The sequence below is a fragment of the Convolutriloba macropyga genome, chromosome 4 (genome assembly GCF_964194025.1).
Source record: "Convolutriloba macropyga chromosome 4, txConMacr16.3, whole genome shotgun sequence".
In the NCBI taxonomy this organism is placed as follows: domain Eukaryota; kingdom Metazoa; phylum Xenacoelomorpha; order Acoela; family Convolutidae; genus Convolutriloba; species Convolutriloba macropyga.
In genome coordinates, this window is record NC_134471.1 from 68,885,577 (window position 1) to 68,903,571 (window position 17,995).

Below are 17,995 nucleotides of genomic sequence, written 5' to 3' on the forward strand. Positions count from 1 at the left end.
CTACCTCTCATATCGATCTTGTATTGACAGTCCTAATGGGTTTCCTATGAAGACGCAATTGTGTTTATTTGGTGATTCGTCATTCGAAACAATTTTTCTTCAAAAAAATTTAAGCGATTTTTTTATTCATTGCCTGCATTTGTTGGTTCTTTTGTCAATTTGTCACGTGGTTGTAGTAATGAACTTCGTTCAAATATTTTCGTAGCATTAATTATTTTGTTGGGTTTTCTTGTTTTAATGACATTGCTGCCCCTCACTTTGAGAGGCATGATTAAAATTTTGCCATTTTCCTCTCTATTGTCATTTTATTTTGTCTCCCCATATGCTCTTTACAAAGACGATTTTTACCGTTTAGGCTCCCGTAGTGTGAACTTTTTTTGATATCTTTTAATTGCTTTTAATGACTTTGACAATACTAGTTTTCAGAAAATATGTTGGAAATTAATTCTTTATAGAAATTTTGTTTACTTTTCTGTTTGTATTGGTAGTCTCTGTTGACAATAAAAGACTGCTCCTGTATTGAGGCTATGGTTAAGTCTTTTGTTTTTGATCAAATCGTTCAAATGTAAGTCGGGCGTACTGGTGCAGCTGTTTTTTGTTTCGTCGTGTGACGCTCTTTCTTTTTCGCTTGACATTTATTCACAGAAGTCATTGATTAGATTTTGATCATACCTTTAAAGTTTACTGTGAATTACTTTAAGATCAAAAAGGTCATATGTTTCCCCAATATGGTCCCTAATACAAAGGCTTTTCTTAACTATCAATTTATGGCTGCAAGTATTTAAGCAGGTTATAAGCAGCGCCTATTTTTTTTCTATTTATTTTTGCATCTTTTTCTACGTCACGCAAGTCTATTTTTTAGCTATTCCGACAATAGCTGTTTAGTTTTTTGTTGTATGGTTAATGTAATGAAAAAAGCTCTGGGCTCTAATAATGATTTATGCCTTCACAAATGAGTTATAATTGCATTTGTTCCGACATTATGCCTGCTACCTTTTGTTTTTTGGACGATTGTTTTATATTTCACAGATTTTACCGCTTTCTCAAAATTAATTTTTATGAAATTCATTGAGGACTTATCAACATAATATTTCTAATTGTTCATTTGCGATCATTATTAATCAGTTTTAGTTGCCGGAAAATACATGTTCTATCGCGAAATGTTTAGCATATCAAATATGCGAATGGTGCCTCTTTATTCCAATTAAATTCTCATGTGTTTCAGCCTCTGCTCGTCACAGGAGGGTTTCTTGAAGTGGACTTTTCGTCATCTGTTGACGACATACCAAACCCCACAGTCCAAGTTGAACTGCTGTCTGTTAATTTTGGCGCTTCTGGCGCACCATCGCCAAACAAGATAACATTGAAGTTCATTGTCACAATTGACCGAATTTGCGGTAAGTTGTTTTTTATTACCTTTCTGAAACCACATTAACTCTAACCTCTGTTTATGTTAACAAAATAGTCATGTGCAAATGATTTCTTAACTAATTAAAGCGGATGCGAGTAATTGTGTTTTATTGCAAGAAAGTGCTTTTTCATGTTTTTGGTAAGTTTTATTGTGCAATAAGCATCCTGCGTTAATTAGAAGTAACTCTATCCCGTTATAAATTTGTATCCTTATCCGTAGTAATTTTACGACCATCAATTACGCTGTGGTTCTATGTACGATATGCAAAAAGTAACTCGTGGAATACGGTCGCTAAAATGTATGCTCGTTAATGTGAGTGGTCGAAACAACATAAACGTAATGAATTTAATATCTTTCAAATGGAAACAAGAGCGCGCCTTTGAGAACAAGTTATTCTTTCTAGGTTGGGACTTTTCGCTTTGTTTCAGAAGAGCAATCACCCTCTGTCTCAGTGAGCGCTTCAGGTTAGCTGACAATTCTTTTTATATCTGCGAAGCTGTAAGCTGAGCGTAGCTATACTGCGGCGATCTTGTTTTTTTACAATTCAAAGAATTTGAATTGTATTGGGGCGCTGTCTTTTTTACGACTCGAAGAGGAGTAATGGTGATCTATTTTTTTTATCGGTGACTTCTGTTTTTAGATAGTCTGTTTTAGAGGGAGTTAAATGCCGCACGTGAAAACAATTGTTCAGGTCAGCCACAAAATTAAAAAGCAGAGAGAAAATTTAGATTAGTTTTTGTTCTTGCATTGTTCTGTTGGCAGCAAGAAAAATAGGTGCGAAAAATTTTTTAGCTAAGCCAGCGAAACTTAGATCACGTGCGGCTTTTTTGAAGCATTTTTTTAAGTTTTTACATTACATTTTTGGATAAAGTGGTTTTTCTAAACCATATTAACAAATAATTGTTTGTTCGGGAGCTTTTTAATCATCTTAATCATGTATTAGAATTTTATAAGCAATCTTGGGCTATTTTTGTAATATCGACGTTTTAGGCGCTTTATTAGCGGTTTTTGTTCGCTTCTTCATGATTTGTGTCTGGGGTATTTTTGCTGACCTTAGTTTTTAGTTTGGTTTTGGTTGCGTTTTAATTTTGTTAATATCGATTTGAGTTTGCTTTATTTGAAGGAAATAAGCTAAAGTTAAACAATTTTTTGCTTACTTTTTATGTTTTTCAAGTTTTTCCTAATTCTTTTGTTTTTTCTGCCTTATAGATTCTTTTATCATGTTCAATCAGGACTGATTTTAGCGTTTTTCTTGTTTCTAAGTTGAAATATTTAATGGTTGATATCGCTTTTAAATTTTAATAAAATAAATTAATTTACTTTGCAATTTTTTCAATTTCTTTCTCATGTTTTATGTATTTTCCAGTGCGTTTGGGTGTGGCGTAGTTAATTTATGAATCAGTAGGGACTGTTTCGTAAAGTGTGTTGACGTCATTTATTGGCACTATTGAGAATTAGCGATTTTTAGCGATTATTAAAGAAATTATCTGGTTTTCCAGATTTCGTCCTTTATTTATTTTCTGTTCGCTCGATTTCTCTCTTTTTACGATATGGATAATTGGTTTTGTTTTCCCATGACTAGAAATTTGTTTGCTGAACGCAGTTAAGTCATACCACACAAAATTATATAAACATTGCTTATGGAGTCGCAACGTATAAAAAGAAAAAGTTGAAAGAAAAGTTCTCATAGTTTGATTTTTCTAGGATAATTCGTTTCCTTGGTTTGTTGTTTCAAAGTTACTGGTATAATAAAGTTTGAGGATAGTGGCTAGCTAGGGAGTACGTTATATTTCATTTCCAGTTGATTACGTAGTCTTCCGGCTATATTTGTTAAGGTATGTTCAGATTTTTGTTATCGATTTTTTTTCTAAATAGTTTTCTTATTCCTGTCGTAGTCTATTCTAGTCTAGTTTTTTTGGTTAGTCAATGAAAATATTTTGAGGTGTAGACCAGGGCTTGTCCGGCTATGTTTTGTGTTGTCATCTGATGCTCTTTTTTTCGTTTTACCTTTGTTCACACCTCAAAGCTGAAAAAGTCAAATTTTCTGAAACACTTTTTCCTCTCACTAACGGCATTTGCGAGCGCGCATTTCTCTGTAGTAACAACGTTTAAGTCTTCTGCCTGATTAGATTTTGCACATCCGTTGCTTACCTCACTCAATAAAAAGACTTTTGCACTTAAGTTTAATTTGACTTAGTTTAAGGTCAAAGGAGTTCACATGTGCAATAAAGGCCGGCACAATAAAAGGACTTTGCCGGAGCGAATTTTAACAAGCCTAATGAAGTGTCGCTGGATGTTTTTCGACATACTTTTTGGAGCAGCATCAATTACTTTTTCAACTTGCATGCATATTCCGCAGCTACTCCGGCATTTTGCCGACTATGGTCATCATATTACAAATTAATTATCAGAACTTCTATTGCTGGTGCTTCTGTTTTTGTTATCAATGTTACAGTTTACCCAAGTCCCTCTTAATCCCTCTTACCCAAGTCCCACGTACAAGACATAGCTCGGTAAAGCCAGAAAGGGCTTCTTCAATGGTTGCGCGTGGTATAACTTTCATGTGTTTAATTGCTCTTGAACGAAGTTCATAGCATTTATTGTAAATGTGATGGTCTTTTTTTGCAAATTGTTTGCTTGACCATTTTGCGCTTTTCGTCTAGAACGAACTTTGACTTCTCAAGTGACTTTTTCACTCTTTCGTTCTTCATTTTCGAGTTATCTCTATTGCTCTCTCCGAAGTAAGGCTTGTTCCTAATATAAAATCAGTTGCAGCAACGGAAAAATAAGGACCTGATAGCCGAGTGGGCAGTACATGTGCTTGTGGATCGGGAGGTCAATGGTTCGAATCCCGGCGGGGCAATTTTTCTACCCGCCTGTCGATCGAGAGCAATTCTTCTGACATTAGTCGGTTTATGTTTTAAGGCTCATAAATTCCAAGTTACCAGCCTCGCTGTTTCCCATTAAATGGATCAGTTAACAATTGTTTAGATAAGCTGAAAAAAGAAGTTTTTCCATAAGTTTTTTTGAAAACTTAAATTAAGCTGCAATTTTCACCTCGAAAACATTAATAGCCAATTGTTGAGAAGTGATCTAAATTGCACTTACAGATAAATAGACGGGATGAAGGAATTCTTGCTATTTGGCTTGAGAAGAGAAATAAGAAAAAAACACAATTTGATGAGAAATGTTCACAAATTGTTATTTGTGTTTAAAACGATTAAAATCACTTTTTGAACTTTGAGAGCATCAGATAATATAATTACACAGTTAATTATAATCTTCCGTTTGTGTTTTACTTTTGTTTGCGGGTTTCTTAGGGTTTCTATTTGCTCTTAGGGTTTCTACTTGAAAAAAAATCAATAAGGAAAAAAATTTGATCCCCCAAAGGCGGGTTATGGATAATTCACACTAAAACTGGCCAAAAACAGTTTGGCGTGAAATGCGGGAAAGATTGCTACCGAGATCTCTGCTACCGTCATTTTGGGCTGCTCGATGACTCGATTAAAAAAACTGGCATTAGGATTACTGTTTTTGGAAAAATTTGAATTCTGATAAAAAAAATTGTTAAGAAATTCAGAAAGATTTTAAATTTATTTTCTTAAGGCGCAGAAGAGTTCGAAAAATTTGATCTCCCGGTCGATAAGTTTTGAGATATTAAAAAATTACACTTGCAGAAAACTTATCTGCGAAATTACAAAACGGCAGGTAAAAGTTGGGGGAATCTGTCAGCTATTTTTTTGTTTCTTATCCACAAACCAATTATTTTCTCACGCAAAATTTGGTCTTAATAGCTCTGAAAAAGAGCAATTTTAAAAAGAAATATGTTGACGAAAACAGACGCCATCATTGTGACAATGAGAACTTCACTCCACTTCGTTTCACGGCTCTTTAAAATGCAGTAATTAGATTCACGCAAAAGCTATATTTGATTCATTAAACCACCTACTGTTAGATGTCCTGACCGTTTTTTTAATAGTCTAGCTCCAATTCAGAGAAAAAGAAACACTGAATTACCCGAATATTTACAGACTAGTGTAAATTTCCAGGCAGTGTATTTTACAAGTATTATGTTAGATGAGTAATTATTACAATATTACAAAAATTATATATTTCAAAAAACACACTTGCAGTAAACCTTTCCGGGAAATTGCAAAACGGCAGGGATGACTTAATTGCAGAACTAGATAGTTTAATTTGTTCTTTTTTAATCTCATTGTCTTTGGTCCAACTGTTCTTTTTACTGTCTTTTCCAGCGTCTGCCAGCGCTTCCGGTACACAGTCGCAGTCGGTGTCTGTATCGGGAAGCGAGTCGGCCTCTGCCTCCGCATCTCCATCTGCCTCAGCATCTCTGTCACCATCTGCGAGTGCTTCTATCTCAGGTAAACACTCTCCTCTTCCGGAACTGCTTCCTCTACTACTCTCTTCCCCGCCCACCTTTAACACAAATTTTGTGTTCATAAATCTGCGTGACAAAACTTGATGCGATGATGATGATGGTTTGTATAAGCTAATAAAAGTTGGCACTGGCCGTTACAACTAATTTGTACCTCTGTATTGGCATAAAAATAAAAATTGTAGCTAGTCAAAATGAACCGGGGTAAAGCAGTTCCACTCTTCGTTTTATTATAGCTGATAAGCTGTAAAGTGACATTGACCGGAGAGCAATAAGTACTCCGCCCTTAGCTCCCCCACTTAACTTACCGACCAAACCCCCCCCCCCCCACACACACACACACACATTTTCCTACTCCAACTCCACCCCATTCCACCAGTAACCTTTCACACTTGCCCCCACACACACTCACCCAATTTCGTTTTTCATTTTCCACCCCCGTTCCGTAAATTCGCGGCGCTTTTCACTTTTTTGCTTTATACAAGTCACATTTTTTCATTTCTGTTATAACCCACCCAATGATTCGACTGAATGGATTTAAAGTAGCTCTTTCAATGAAGTGGACTAAGAGTGGTAAAAAAATGGTGTCGAAAGAACAAAGTCAAGAGAAATTGGATAAACTGATGAAGTTTGAGGATTGAGACTTATGCAATTTTATGACGTTTTTACCTCTTTCAATCACAATATCGGTCAGCGAAGCCAACATTGTCTTTCGTGGTCCTTTTTTTATTAGATCATATATTTTTTGTTGCAATTATATTAGTCCGGTGGTCTTTTTACACGATTTTCCGCTTGACCAATTTTTTGTCTGACCCATTTGGTTTTCGTCCTAAGAATCTGGATAAACAGGTAACGCCTGGAGAGGGTTAAGTAATGGCTACGTGACTCTGCTTGAAGTCACTGAGAACTTCTGGCGTTTATCGAGAACCGCGAAGCAGTTCGTGATATTAAGTCAGAATTTTGAAATCATTTCTGCAGAGTCACTTAACCATGCTTAAGACACGAAACGCGCACGTTTTAAAATGATGAAAGTCAACGGAAGTCAACTACATTCTAAGTAGGAACTTCTAGCATTTCAACTTCTGGCACTGCAGGATTTCGGCATTTTAATATTTGCGCGTGAGTGTTTTAACTGCTACTGCTGAGTGCCTTGCAACTCAATAGTCTCTAAGTTTGCAATTCACCAAAACAGTCTAAGAGACAAAATCCTGATGTGAAGGGCGGTTCTTAGAGTTTATCCCCCTCCTCCTTTAGCGCCCTTCTCCTCAATTAACTTATAACTTTATAACTTACACCCCATTAACCCATCTCCCTATTAACTCATCCCCCCCATTAACTCACACCCCCCCCCAATTAACTCACCCCCTCCCCCCAACACACTTTCTTCGCCACCTCTCATTCCACCGTTGACCCCACACACTTGGCCCCCACGCGAGCTCATCGCCAACCATCATCCCTATGCTCACCGCCACCTCTCATGTTCACCCCCTTCCCCCTCCCCCGATAAAGCTTAAGCTAGCCTCCCTAAGCCGCAGCTAGCTACCGAGGAAAAGCCAACCGCTCGCCATTCGCTTGAGAGCAATATGGTCGACGTTACTCTGTTGTGTTTATTTTTTGGTCTTTCAAATAATTGCCCTTATCTTCTCAGACCGGTATTTTTGCGAGTCTATTACAATCCAAGGAGTGTGTATTGTGTTGGTGCTGTTTTTATGTAATTTAAGTTGGCACATTTTTTCGATTACTTTGTTTTCAAAACGAATAAACGATGTTAGTAGTCTTTTAACAGGTAAGTGTGATGTCGCTGGAACGGCCTGAATTTAAGGTGAAAAGGTAATCTTTTTAAGTCATTTGGCCCGAAATTTAGAAGTTTTTCATGTTTTTTTTCACTGCTTCTGTTTGAGTTTTTGTTTAAATTGGTCTTCAGTTGACGTTGACCATAATTTATCTCATTTTTTGCACGCTAGATTTTGTTTCTTTGTTTGTTTTTGTGGCAAATGTTTTGGTAGCTAAAACAGTAAGTAATGTAGTGAATTTGGCAATTGTTTTCAAAAATTTTGTTCTTTTTAGTTCTTTAACCATAAGAAGTCACTGGAATAGCTTAGTGGGTCACTTGTCACGGTTTGATTTCATTGGTAAAAATTGGGCCCTGGGGAAATCAGCTTTGAGAACCATAGAAAATTTTTAGTGGCAGTTTACGCGAACTTTTTTGACTTTTCTAGGCTGTTTTTATTCTTTGCTGATTCCGTTTCAAGTGCTTTAAAAATCAACTTCAGATGCCCCTTGTTTTTGAAGTTTTTGTTAGTTAGCCTGTCTATTTTTTAATCTCTAACTTAACTAATTCTTGTATCCGCTCATAAAGAAAGAAAATTGGGCCTACCTACAAAATTTGCAATAGTGCGGTTAAGGCAATTTTTCTAAGTAATCAGTTTTTTCGTCGTGTCAGTCCGAATGGGGCCATTGAAAACAACGGCGGTTCTTTCTAACGCAACGTGCCGGGAATGGAATGTGTCTTCAAGGAAATATTTTATTAGGTTAGCTGAGTTTATCTCAGCAAGCAGTTTTTTGCCGTTTTGTTTTGGTTTTGGAATTAGGCATTTGGAAGTTGCGCTCACTGTTTTTTCAATCAATTTTCTCTAATTTTTTGTTACCATTATCTGTATTGATTTCTTAAAACAGTTATAAATTGCATCTCTAAAAAAATGTGTGATTCAATTAATTCTATAATATTTTTTCTCAAGATTTCAGTTGTTGTTTCTACAAATTTGCTTCAAATTTTTCGGTTAATTTTGCTGGCATTAAATTTGAGCCTATGCTCTAATGGAATTAATGATAATGATAGTTGAAAGTAATTTGTAGAATAAGTTTTTAGCAGCTGTCGTCAGTCTCTCAACGTCTATTACTTAGGTGCTCTCGTTTTTTATTACGTTTTACCATTTGATCACGTTTTTCGTAAGTAGCGACTTTCACCTTTGAATTTTGACCTACCTCGTTCATTGTATCAACTGAATATATTTTAAATCCACTCACTCAATGCATTACTCAATATAGTGAATGCGATCAAGGTCAAAAGAGTACAAAAGAAAAAAGGTTAACCGATAAAGCTCGATTATTAAGTCATGGACGGATTAGGTTATCAAAATTAATTACAACTCTTCCCAGTGGGCTTATGTATTCAGCTAATTTAGTGGAGTTCAATTTAGAAGCTGAATTAAGTGTAATCTCAGATCTAACTGAAATTGCACACCAATTTAGAATCTTTTGTGACACGTGGAAAAGAAGTGTGTGACAACACTTCAATCCCAATGTACGTCGAGTGGGTAAACGGTGGCTATTTTCTAACAATTTCCGGGCTATGTTTCATATTAATTTTTTAATAGTTATAGAGTGATTTTTTTCTACCCAGTTAATGTAAAGAGGGTTTGTATATACTGAAATTATTTTCTCAGCAAGGTAAATGTTTTGTAATAATTTGAGAAATAGTTTTCAATGGCAACTGTGATCTTCCAGGACCAAAAAGAACCCCATTTTTTGTTCCTTTAGGGGTATTTATGGCTACATGTGTTTGGGTGTAACCGATTTTTGTTTCTGGTCTATGAAGAAGTTTTTTGCATGTGGGCCAATTATTTTGGGACTGTTGTCAATCTGGTCAAGCTATTTTTTAATGCCATCTATGTCATGTTTTTATAGCTCCAAAGCTGTAAGTTGAGCGTAGCTTTATTGTGGTGCTCCTGATTTTTCTACAATTTAAAGATTTTGAATGTCAAAGAAACTCATATGTGTAATAAAGGTCCTTAATAAAAAGGCTTCTGCGGGGTGATTTTTAAGGCTTCTGCGGGATGAATTTATCGCTGAGCGTTTTTGCATAGTTTTCAAGCGGCGCCGATAACTTTTTCAACATATTTCTGTATCTGTTTCTATCTGTATTTTACGGCATATCAGTTATTTTCGCAGCTATTCCAGCAATCTGCCGACTGTGTTATTCAATGTTAATTTTTTTCCAGAGTACACTTGTGTCAGTGGCGGTGATGTGGTTGTCAGCGATTTGTCTTCTGTTCCGCTCCAATTGGGAAATTCAATCTCGCTGCCCGTCTCACAGGTAGTTCTTTTTGTACTGTTTCTTTTTCGTATAAAAATTTCTGATTGACGTTTTCTCGCAAAACCATCAAACCGGCTATTCATATACTAGTTGCCGCTCGTTGAGAAAATGAATGGATGTTACTTAATTTACTTAGAGGGAAATCTGAAAAGCTTCAAAATTATCGCTGTTTCTCTATCTAATAAATCGTTTTCGAGTATGCGTATATACGATGCTCGTAATTATCGTATATGCAAAATGCCTTATTGCGAGAGTGCACATATAATGATTCTGTTGCGTTTGTGTTTTAGAGAGATGGCACTGTCCAGTTGCAGATGCTGATAATCTATGTAATAGCTGTTCCTGCTGGGGTGAACGCAGTAAACGTGGATATTTCAGTTCTCAATGAAGACAACACTCTCGTGTCATCAGTCCCGTCGCGAGTGGTAATTTCAACTCATTTTCCCAACTCTTGAAATTGAGTTATTTTTACTTTATTGTATTCCAACTTACTTTGTCAATGTCAAGTCTGATTGAAGTATGACCTTTCATTCGAGAATTGCTTAGTTGCAGCTCATCTTAGCCAATAGAAGACCACATTAAAAAGTGTTGCAATCGCTAACGGTGGCTATTGAGCTATATTAACAGACGCGTCATCTAATCAAGGGGATATTAATTGTACTCTATCCATTTATTCTATACAAGTTTTAGGAATTTGTGTTTTTTTGCGAACAATACGAAAAATTTCTCTCTGCTTTAATGATCTGAAGGCTAATGACGGAAATCTTCTGTTTATGCGACTCCAATAGTTGTTATTCTAGCGCGGTTTTATGACTCGAAGAGGCGTTATTAATTGCGCTTGAATGAAGTTCATAGCAGTTATTGTAAACGTGTGTGTCTTTTTTAATGCAAATTTTTCGCTTGACAATTTTGCGCTTTTCTTCTAGAACATTCGGTTCGGGAGGGCAGTGGTTCGAAACCCGGCAGGGGAATGTTTTTTTGCACTCATGAAGAAAAATTGATCTAGGCTACAGCCCCTGAATAAAATTGCCTCGCTTGTCGTTCAAGAGCAATTCTTCCGACATATGTCGGTTTATGTATATGATCAGTTTTTCAGTCGTGCAATGTTAATCATTGCAGAAAGGAAGTGAAATCTACCTGTGGAAAAGTGTTTTCCTTCTTCGCTTAATGAGAGCGAGAGAGAAACTTGGATTGCAAAAATTTTGTATGCGGCAGATTTTAAGTACGCCAATTTTATTGATTTCTTTTGTTTAACTCAATTCTTACTATTATTTTCTCGGACAGGCATTATTCTGTTAGGGCGTTTTGTCTTCTGTTTGAGCCTCTAAAGTATTAATTGAACGTGAGGCTCATTTAAACCGTTTTCAGTGTAAGATTTTAGAAACTTTTTTTGTTTTGAAATGATTGTTAATAGCCGCCCTCAGCCTCTCAACGGCTATTATTTTTGCGCTCTCCTTTTTACTATTCAAAGAATTTGGATTGTATTGTTGCGCTGTTTTTTTAAGATCTTTTCACATATTTTCTTAATTTTTGAAATCAAACTGGAGTTGTGATTTTTGGTCACGCCGAAACAGGAAGTGGAGCGAAAAAGCGAGTGGTTTTGCGGTGTGAATTGTTTTGCTCTTATTTTAAAGTAGAGTGAGAAAACGGCGTTTGAACAAAAATTCGCTTTTTCGCGAGTGGTTTTTGTTCACATGCGGCAATTTAACTTTGATATTTACTTTGCTTTTTTTTCTATTTTTGGATTGGATTTTTTTCTAAATTGTTTTCTCAGCCCATTCATAGTTAATCCTAGGCCTAGTTTTTTGTTTGAATTTCCTTTTCTCGCAAGTAGTTTTTGGTTCACATGTGGCATTTTGACATTGATTTACATTTTTTTAATCTTTTTTTTTAGAAATTATTTTCCCAATTCACTCATAGTCCTCTCTAGGTCTAGTTTTTTTATTTAGTCAATAAAAATTTTTTGAATTGTATGTCAGGGCTGGTCATGTTGTGTTTTTTTAATTCGCTTCACCTTTTGACCACGTTTTTCGTTTTACATAATTCACGATTTTCACGCTTGACTTCTGACTTACTTCACTCACTGTTTCAATTGAATGGATTTTAAATTCTTTCACGTATTGAACTACGTAATGTAGTGAATACTGTCAACGTCAAAAGAGCAAAATTGAAAGATCAAAAGAAACAGGATAAGTATATAAAGCCCGGTCATTAAGTCATAGTGCATTAGGTTATCTAAGTTCCTTAAAGAAATTGCTAGCTGGCATTAGTATTATGCTTAATAGCGTACAGTTTAGAAGCTGAGTTAAGTCAAATTTTAGCATCTAACCGAATGTGCAGAATTTGCACACCGAACGAAAAAAATTTTGACAATTCGAAAAATTCAGTCGATTTCTATCTTTTAATTTTTTCTTTTTCTGTTTCAATCCCAAGGAGCGTCAAGTGGGTCAACGGCAGATATTTTCCGGCAATTTGCCGACTGTTTTTTGCTTGCATTTGTTTTTCTCACTTTCCTTTTTTTAGAAATCGTTTGTGAACAAGGATATAATTGATATTTTTACTAATTTTGATAGAGTAGATATAAATAGATGAAGAAGCTCCTCGAAGAGCATTTTAGGTCCTCTTTCATTCAATTTTATCAGAGACCTACTATATTTTGTTCTTGAAAAACGATCCAATACACGAGCGACACATAATTACAATCTTTCAAAAGAACAATCTCTTAATGCAAGGGTGAACCTGAGATAAAGGCAAAAATTACACTATTTATTTTGACTCCGAAAAAATCAATTTGACGTTTGAAAAAATTGTAAAACATTAAAAGTGGAAATTTGTTATTTCCACCGAACAAATGAAGTCAGATCTTTAGTTGTTTAAAGCAAACGAGAACTTCATTATCAAAATAAATTGAAGAGTTTTTTTTACAAAGAATATCTCTCGGATATAGAAGCATATTTTCTACGAAAGTTTGTTCCTCAAGGTTATGGAAAAATGCTCACATTCTCGGTCAAGCTCAATAATTTTCTCTGCCTTTGTCTGCCATTAACCAATATCTATAAACAAGGCTAGAAAAAGAGTTGAATTTGGCCATCAAAGCTTGACAGCTCGCCAGATGGTGCTAAATTGGATGTTATCTTCCTCGTGTCATCAACGGCCAATTATTACCTGCTCTCAAACGATGCTTTTAATCGTATAAGTAATGACTTTTTGGATCTTCTCCGTTTGTGCCCCCCCCCCCCCTCCCCCACAGCTTAGTGGGTGCATATTATTTGCACCCCCCCCCCCCCAGACGCACGTGCCATATATTTACATAATGATTTACTATGTAATGGCACGTGCTCTGTAACCGGGGGAGCATTAAGTACTGGAAGGCACAAACGAAAAAGCGGGTTTTCTATAGTAATTGAGGTCTCTGAGTGCCTACAGCTCACTAGTCGCTAACTAGGCAATTCACCGAACGTGGTTTTCTCAACTCGGTTGGCCTTAACTAAGTTGACAAGATCATTAAGTTGCCTTTTATAAAACTTCGAAAAAGGCCACGACTGGGTAAATTTTCATACGCTCCACTTTTTGATGGAAAATGCGGTTAATTAACAAATTCTCAGCCTTTTTGTTTAGGCCGTTCAATTTATTTTTTAGTCTTTGCCCCTCTTCGATGGCGGGAGCATTCAGGTTGACCTGTCCGGCTTGGTTGCAGATCTGGCGAACCCCACAGTTCAAGTCCGTTTAGATTCTGTTGCTTTTGAGGCTTCGGGAGGACCAACAAGCGAAATTTTGTTGCAGCTGTCATCCACAATTGAAAGGATTTGCAGTGAGTAAAATCAATATGCTTCCATACATTAGAGGTATGAGAGTCTAAGTTGGTATTCAATTTGCTGGAACAACAACTGGTGAATCAATTTCGGGGCCAAGAATTAATAACCCGTGCTAATTTCTAATGACTCAGTATAAATTTAGATGAATACTTTATGAAAAAAAGCCATTATCTGTCGAAAGAGTGGCCCAAATTAGAGACGAAACTCAATGTTAGATACCCCCGACAGATCGGTTGTTAATTTATCATTGCTTCTCGATTTTGAAATTGCTGGATGATTTTCGGTAAATTTCTGTTAAAAAACATTTTAGAGCTTTTTTGCCTTACGTACCTTCCTTATCGATTAAAAATATCCATAAATTTCGTAGGAAGTCCTATGTAACCTATGTAACTGCTGATTGAAATTTTGGTAAGTGCTTTTATCTAGTAAAAGATCACTGAAAAATAAATTTGTGACAGTTTTTGTTCGCTGGTTTTTTGGGGTCTAAATGGTCTGTGATTTATTGATTTGGTCATTTTTAGCACAATATTGCAGTGAAAAAGTACTCTTTATGTATAGTTGAGTTTAATCAAGTCATTTCCGTCCTAAAAAGGGCCTTACTTGTTTCAGAACCAGCTTCTGCATCAGCGTCAGCCAGTGCTTCAGGTTTGCATTAATGTTTTTGTTTATTTCTGAGTTTTCACAGCGGGTATCATGTAAATGCACAGTGTTCACTTAATTGAGATTTTTAAAGTAACTTGTTCAGAATTTTACAGAGTTACAAAGTTTAGATCAGAAAAATCTTAAAATGGAAAAAATATCAGAAAGATCACTGCTCTGTTGAAGTGGATAGTTTCGAACCATTTTTGTTTACCTTCATTAAAAGTACATGGCCTCTCTCTTTATTACAGGCATCGCCAACAAAACTTAAAAAAACTATTCCGATTTTTTCCGTTTGTTCCCCCTATTTACAGAGCTTGTGTCGTTACCTGGTTAATTATTGTAAAAATATGGAACGGGCGTCTGGGGGTGCAAATAATATGCACCCACTAAGCTTGGGGGCACAAACGGAAAAGATCCCAGACATAAAAGGAGGGGCGAAAACTGAGAAGATGTTCCAACAAAATATTAAAAAAGAGAATAAAGTTCTTGAAAAAACATAGAATTAGGTATGCTCGGACACAACACGATACATATTCCAAACAATTTGCGTTATATTGGTTAGTTTTGTTTTGCAATTCAAAAGACTTGGATTTCATCGGAGCGCTCATTTTTACGGAATGCTGGAAGAGGAGTGACGTAGTTTTCGTTAACCATTGACGTCTCTTTTCACAGGAAATAAAGTCAAATGCTGCACGCAGAAGCAAGCTTATAGGTCAATCTGCTGAACAAAAGTAAAAAACAGTACGAATTTCTGGAGTGATTTTGTTCATTTCTGAGAGAGAAAGAGAGCAAAGTTGTTGTGCATATTTATTCCTGTGCATAATTTATTGCTAAGCGATGCGAGCACATTTCCTTTGATCACGTGCGGCATTTTTGAAGCAGTTTTTTAGTTTTAATTCTCGTACTTGTACAAGTACTTGTACGCGTCTGGTCATTTTCGACAAATTTAAGCATTTGCTTAATTTTAAGAAAAAGTTTTGAACTATTCATTGTCATTTTGCCATTTTTGACGATTTTAGTTGTTTTTTTAATAGCCGCCCTCATCTTCTCAGCCGGCTATTATAGCGCTCCTATTTTTTTTTACAATTCAAAGAATTTGAATTTTATTGGGGCGCTGTCTTTTTTTTTAGGATCTGTTCACACATTTTCATGATTTTTGAAGTCAAATTGATGTAGTGATTTTGGTCACGCCGAAACAGGAAATGGAGCGAAAAAGCGAGTGGTTTTGCGGCGTGAAATTTTTTTCTCTAATTTTAAAGTAGAGGGAGAATACGGTGTTTGAACAAAAATTCGCTTTATCGGTAGTGGTTTTTTGTTCACATGCGGCAATTTCACTTTGATTTTTACTGTTTTTTCGATATTTTGGATCGGATTTTTTTCTAAATGGTTTTCCAATCCATTCATAGTCCGTTCTAGGTCTAGTTTTTTGTTTAGTCAATGAAAATTCTTTTAATTGTACGTCAGGACTTGTCCTGCTATGTTTTTTTACTTGGTCGAACTTTCTTTCGCTTTACCATTTTGCCGCTTTTTCGACAATTTGCGTGAAATCTTTTTGACTTCTCTAGGCTAGTTTCACTCTTCTGTCATTCTGCTAAAAGTGAATTTGAACATCAGTTGCTCAGCAAAGCAATTCAAAATGAACCTAGTCAGTATAAAAAATTGAATTCCGAAATAGAAATGGGATAAACCCATAAAGCCCAATTTTAGATGCCCGCTATTTGAACGTCGTTCCTATAAGTCTTAGTTACCATCTATTATGCTTATTGGTATTGATAGTAGCCCCTGTAGCCTCTCTCTAAGAAACAGAAGTATGTTCAACTACGAAATGCCATCAAAATAAATCGGACTTAACAAATGTTTTTGTACAAAAATCTTTTTATCGATATCTTCTATTCTTTCAATCCCAATCATGCTTATTGGAATCAACGCCGGCTATTTTCCGGCAATCTGCCGGGTATGTTCTTATTTGTGAAATTGATACACTCTATAGAGTTTCGTGGTGGAACGTAGTTTAAGCAACCCTTTCCGTTTAATGTGAATCAGTTTTTGTTGTTTTCGATTAAGACAATTTATTAAATTAGGTGTAATTTCTCACGGTTGTTGTCCATTTTTTAGTTCCCCCTGCTTTAATTTTTTTGGTGTGCTTTTCAGAAATTCGTTCTTTGTAAAATTGTTTATTTGGAGCTGTTCCATTCGTTATTCTACTGAAAGGAGACACTTGAATTGGTCAGCCAGTATTTACTGAAATAAATTTTTTATTGCTTTGCTTTACAAATGTTAGCTTTTGTCATTTAACAAAAATAGTTTTTTGGTTTTCAAATAATTCACACTAGCTAAAACAGTAGCCAATTGCGTGAAAGAAAATGTTATCAGATATCGAATTTTTCTAAATTTGTTTTTCCTCGATTGCCTTGATGTGTTAATTTTTCCGCTTTTTTTCTATTTTGCGTATACTCAATGAGTAAACAGAGTCAGTATCACAAGGTCTGATGAGAATAAGTAATTTGGCGCCATAACTTGCGGAGGTTTGTAAAAAAATTGTAGACAATAGATATTAATTTTTGTTGTTCTTTTTGCACGTTATTTGTTTATCATCTTTTTTAATTGAGTTTGTTAATGAAATTAATAGGTAATAAAATTAGGCAGATGGAGATGAACAACTTCTCCCATCGTTTCTAGTGGTTAACAATTTTGTTCTGAAAGGTATCAGAACAATTTGTTTGACGCTAGTTGCTTACGTTTTGACCGTCTGCTTTAGCGAGTGCTTCCGGATCACAATCTGCATCGCTATCCGGAAGTGCCTCTGCATCACCATCAGCCTCAGTATCCGGAAGTGCCTCTGCTTCACAATCAGCTTCTGTATCCGGAAGTGCATCTGCATCAGGTAATGTGCTTTCGTATTTTGTTTAGCTGTTTCATCATGCGTCATTTGTCTTTTTTTGGCGTAGCAATCTACTGCGGTCATTTCCCGCACTATATTGTCATTATTTTCCCAGTTGATATTCTGCCCATAAATTTAATTTCAGCCGTGGAAAACATTTTTTCCGACTATTATTCTGCAGTCGTGTTTTATATATATTTTTTTTCAAATTCTTTAGCTGTTATTGCTTACTTGTCGGATTCCCGGTTTTAGATCTTTACTTTTTTCTGAATTTTTGCTTACGTTTAGATTCACGCTACCTTCAATGTGCCAATAGTTTCGACATGCTTTTTTCAGCACAAACGTTAGACAAACAGTTTCCGTCCAAGGCTCAATGAACATTTAATGATGCCTTTATCTGTATCTGTTTGTTTTTGTATGTTTAATGGTGTGAATCTGTGTTTTTATATTTGTTTTTTATATGTGGTGTATGGTTGTTTGATTGTGTGTATGTTTGTGGGCTTTCGTGCGTGTGTAGACGCGCTTGTTTCTTTCGACAGTTCTTTTGCAGTAAAAGCTTGTTTAATAGTGAAATATTTTGCTGTTCTTCGTTTTCTCAGGGTCTTGATGTTGCTAACAATGCTTCCGTATAATTTTAAACGAAAATGCTGGTTGATTTTGTTGTATATGTGAACGAAACGGGAGTTCGACTTTCTTTTTCATAGCTGCAAAGCGATTACTGGAGGCTACTGTTGATCTCTTCGTACATTGTTTT

The 17,995-nt window shown here is 35.8% G+C and overlaps 1 protein-coding gene across 28 annotated transcripts in view; it reads left to right on the plus strand.

Moving 5' to 3' along the window:
* Positions 1–17,995, plus strand: part of LOC142337853 (uncharacterized) — a 232,282-nt gene that overhangs the window by 134,072 nt on the left and 80,215 nt on the right. For all 28 annotated transcript variants that reach the window (XM_075387410.1, XM_075387418.1, XM_075387416.1 and 25 more), the window contains 8 exons: positions 1,226–1,397; positions 1,840–1,875; positions 5,668–5,793; positions 9,809–9,903; positions 10,194–10,328; positions 13,543–13,714; positions 14,328–14,363; positions 17,119–17,244. In XM_075387410.1, coding sequence (XP_075243525.1) covers positions 1,226–1,397; positions 1,840–1,875; positions 5,668–5,793; positions 9,809–9,903; positions 10,194–10,328; positions 13,543–13,714; positions 14,328–14,363; positions 17,119–17,244 — 898 coding nt within the window. The remainder of the gene's footprint in view (positions 1–1,225; positions 1,398–1,839; positions 1,876–5,667; positions 5,794–9,808; positions 9,904–10,193; positions 10,329–13,542; positions 13,715–14,327; positions 14,364–17,118; positions 17,245–17,995) is intronic.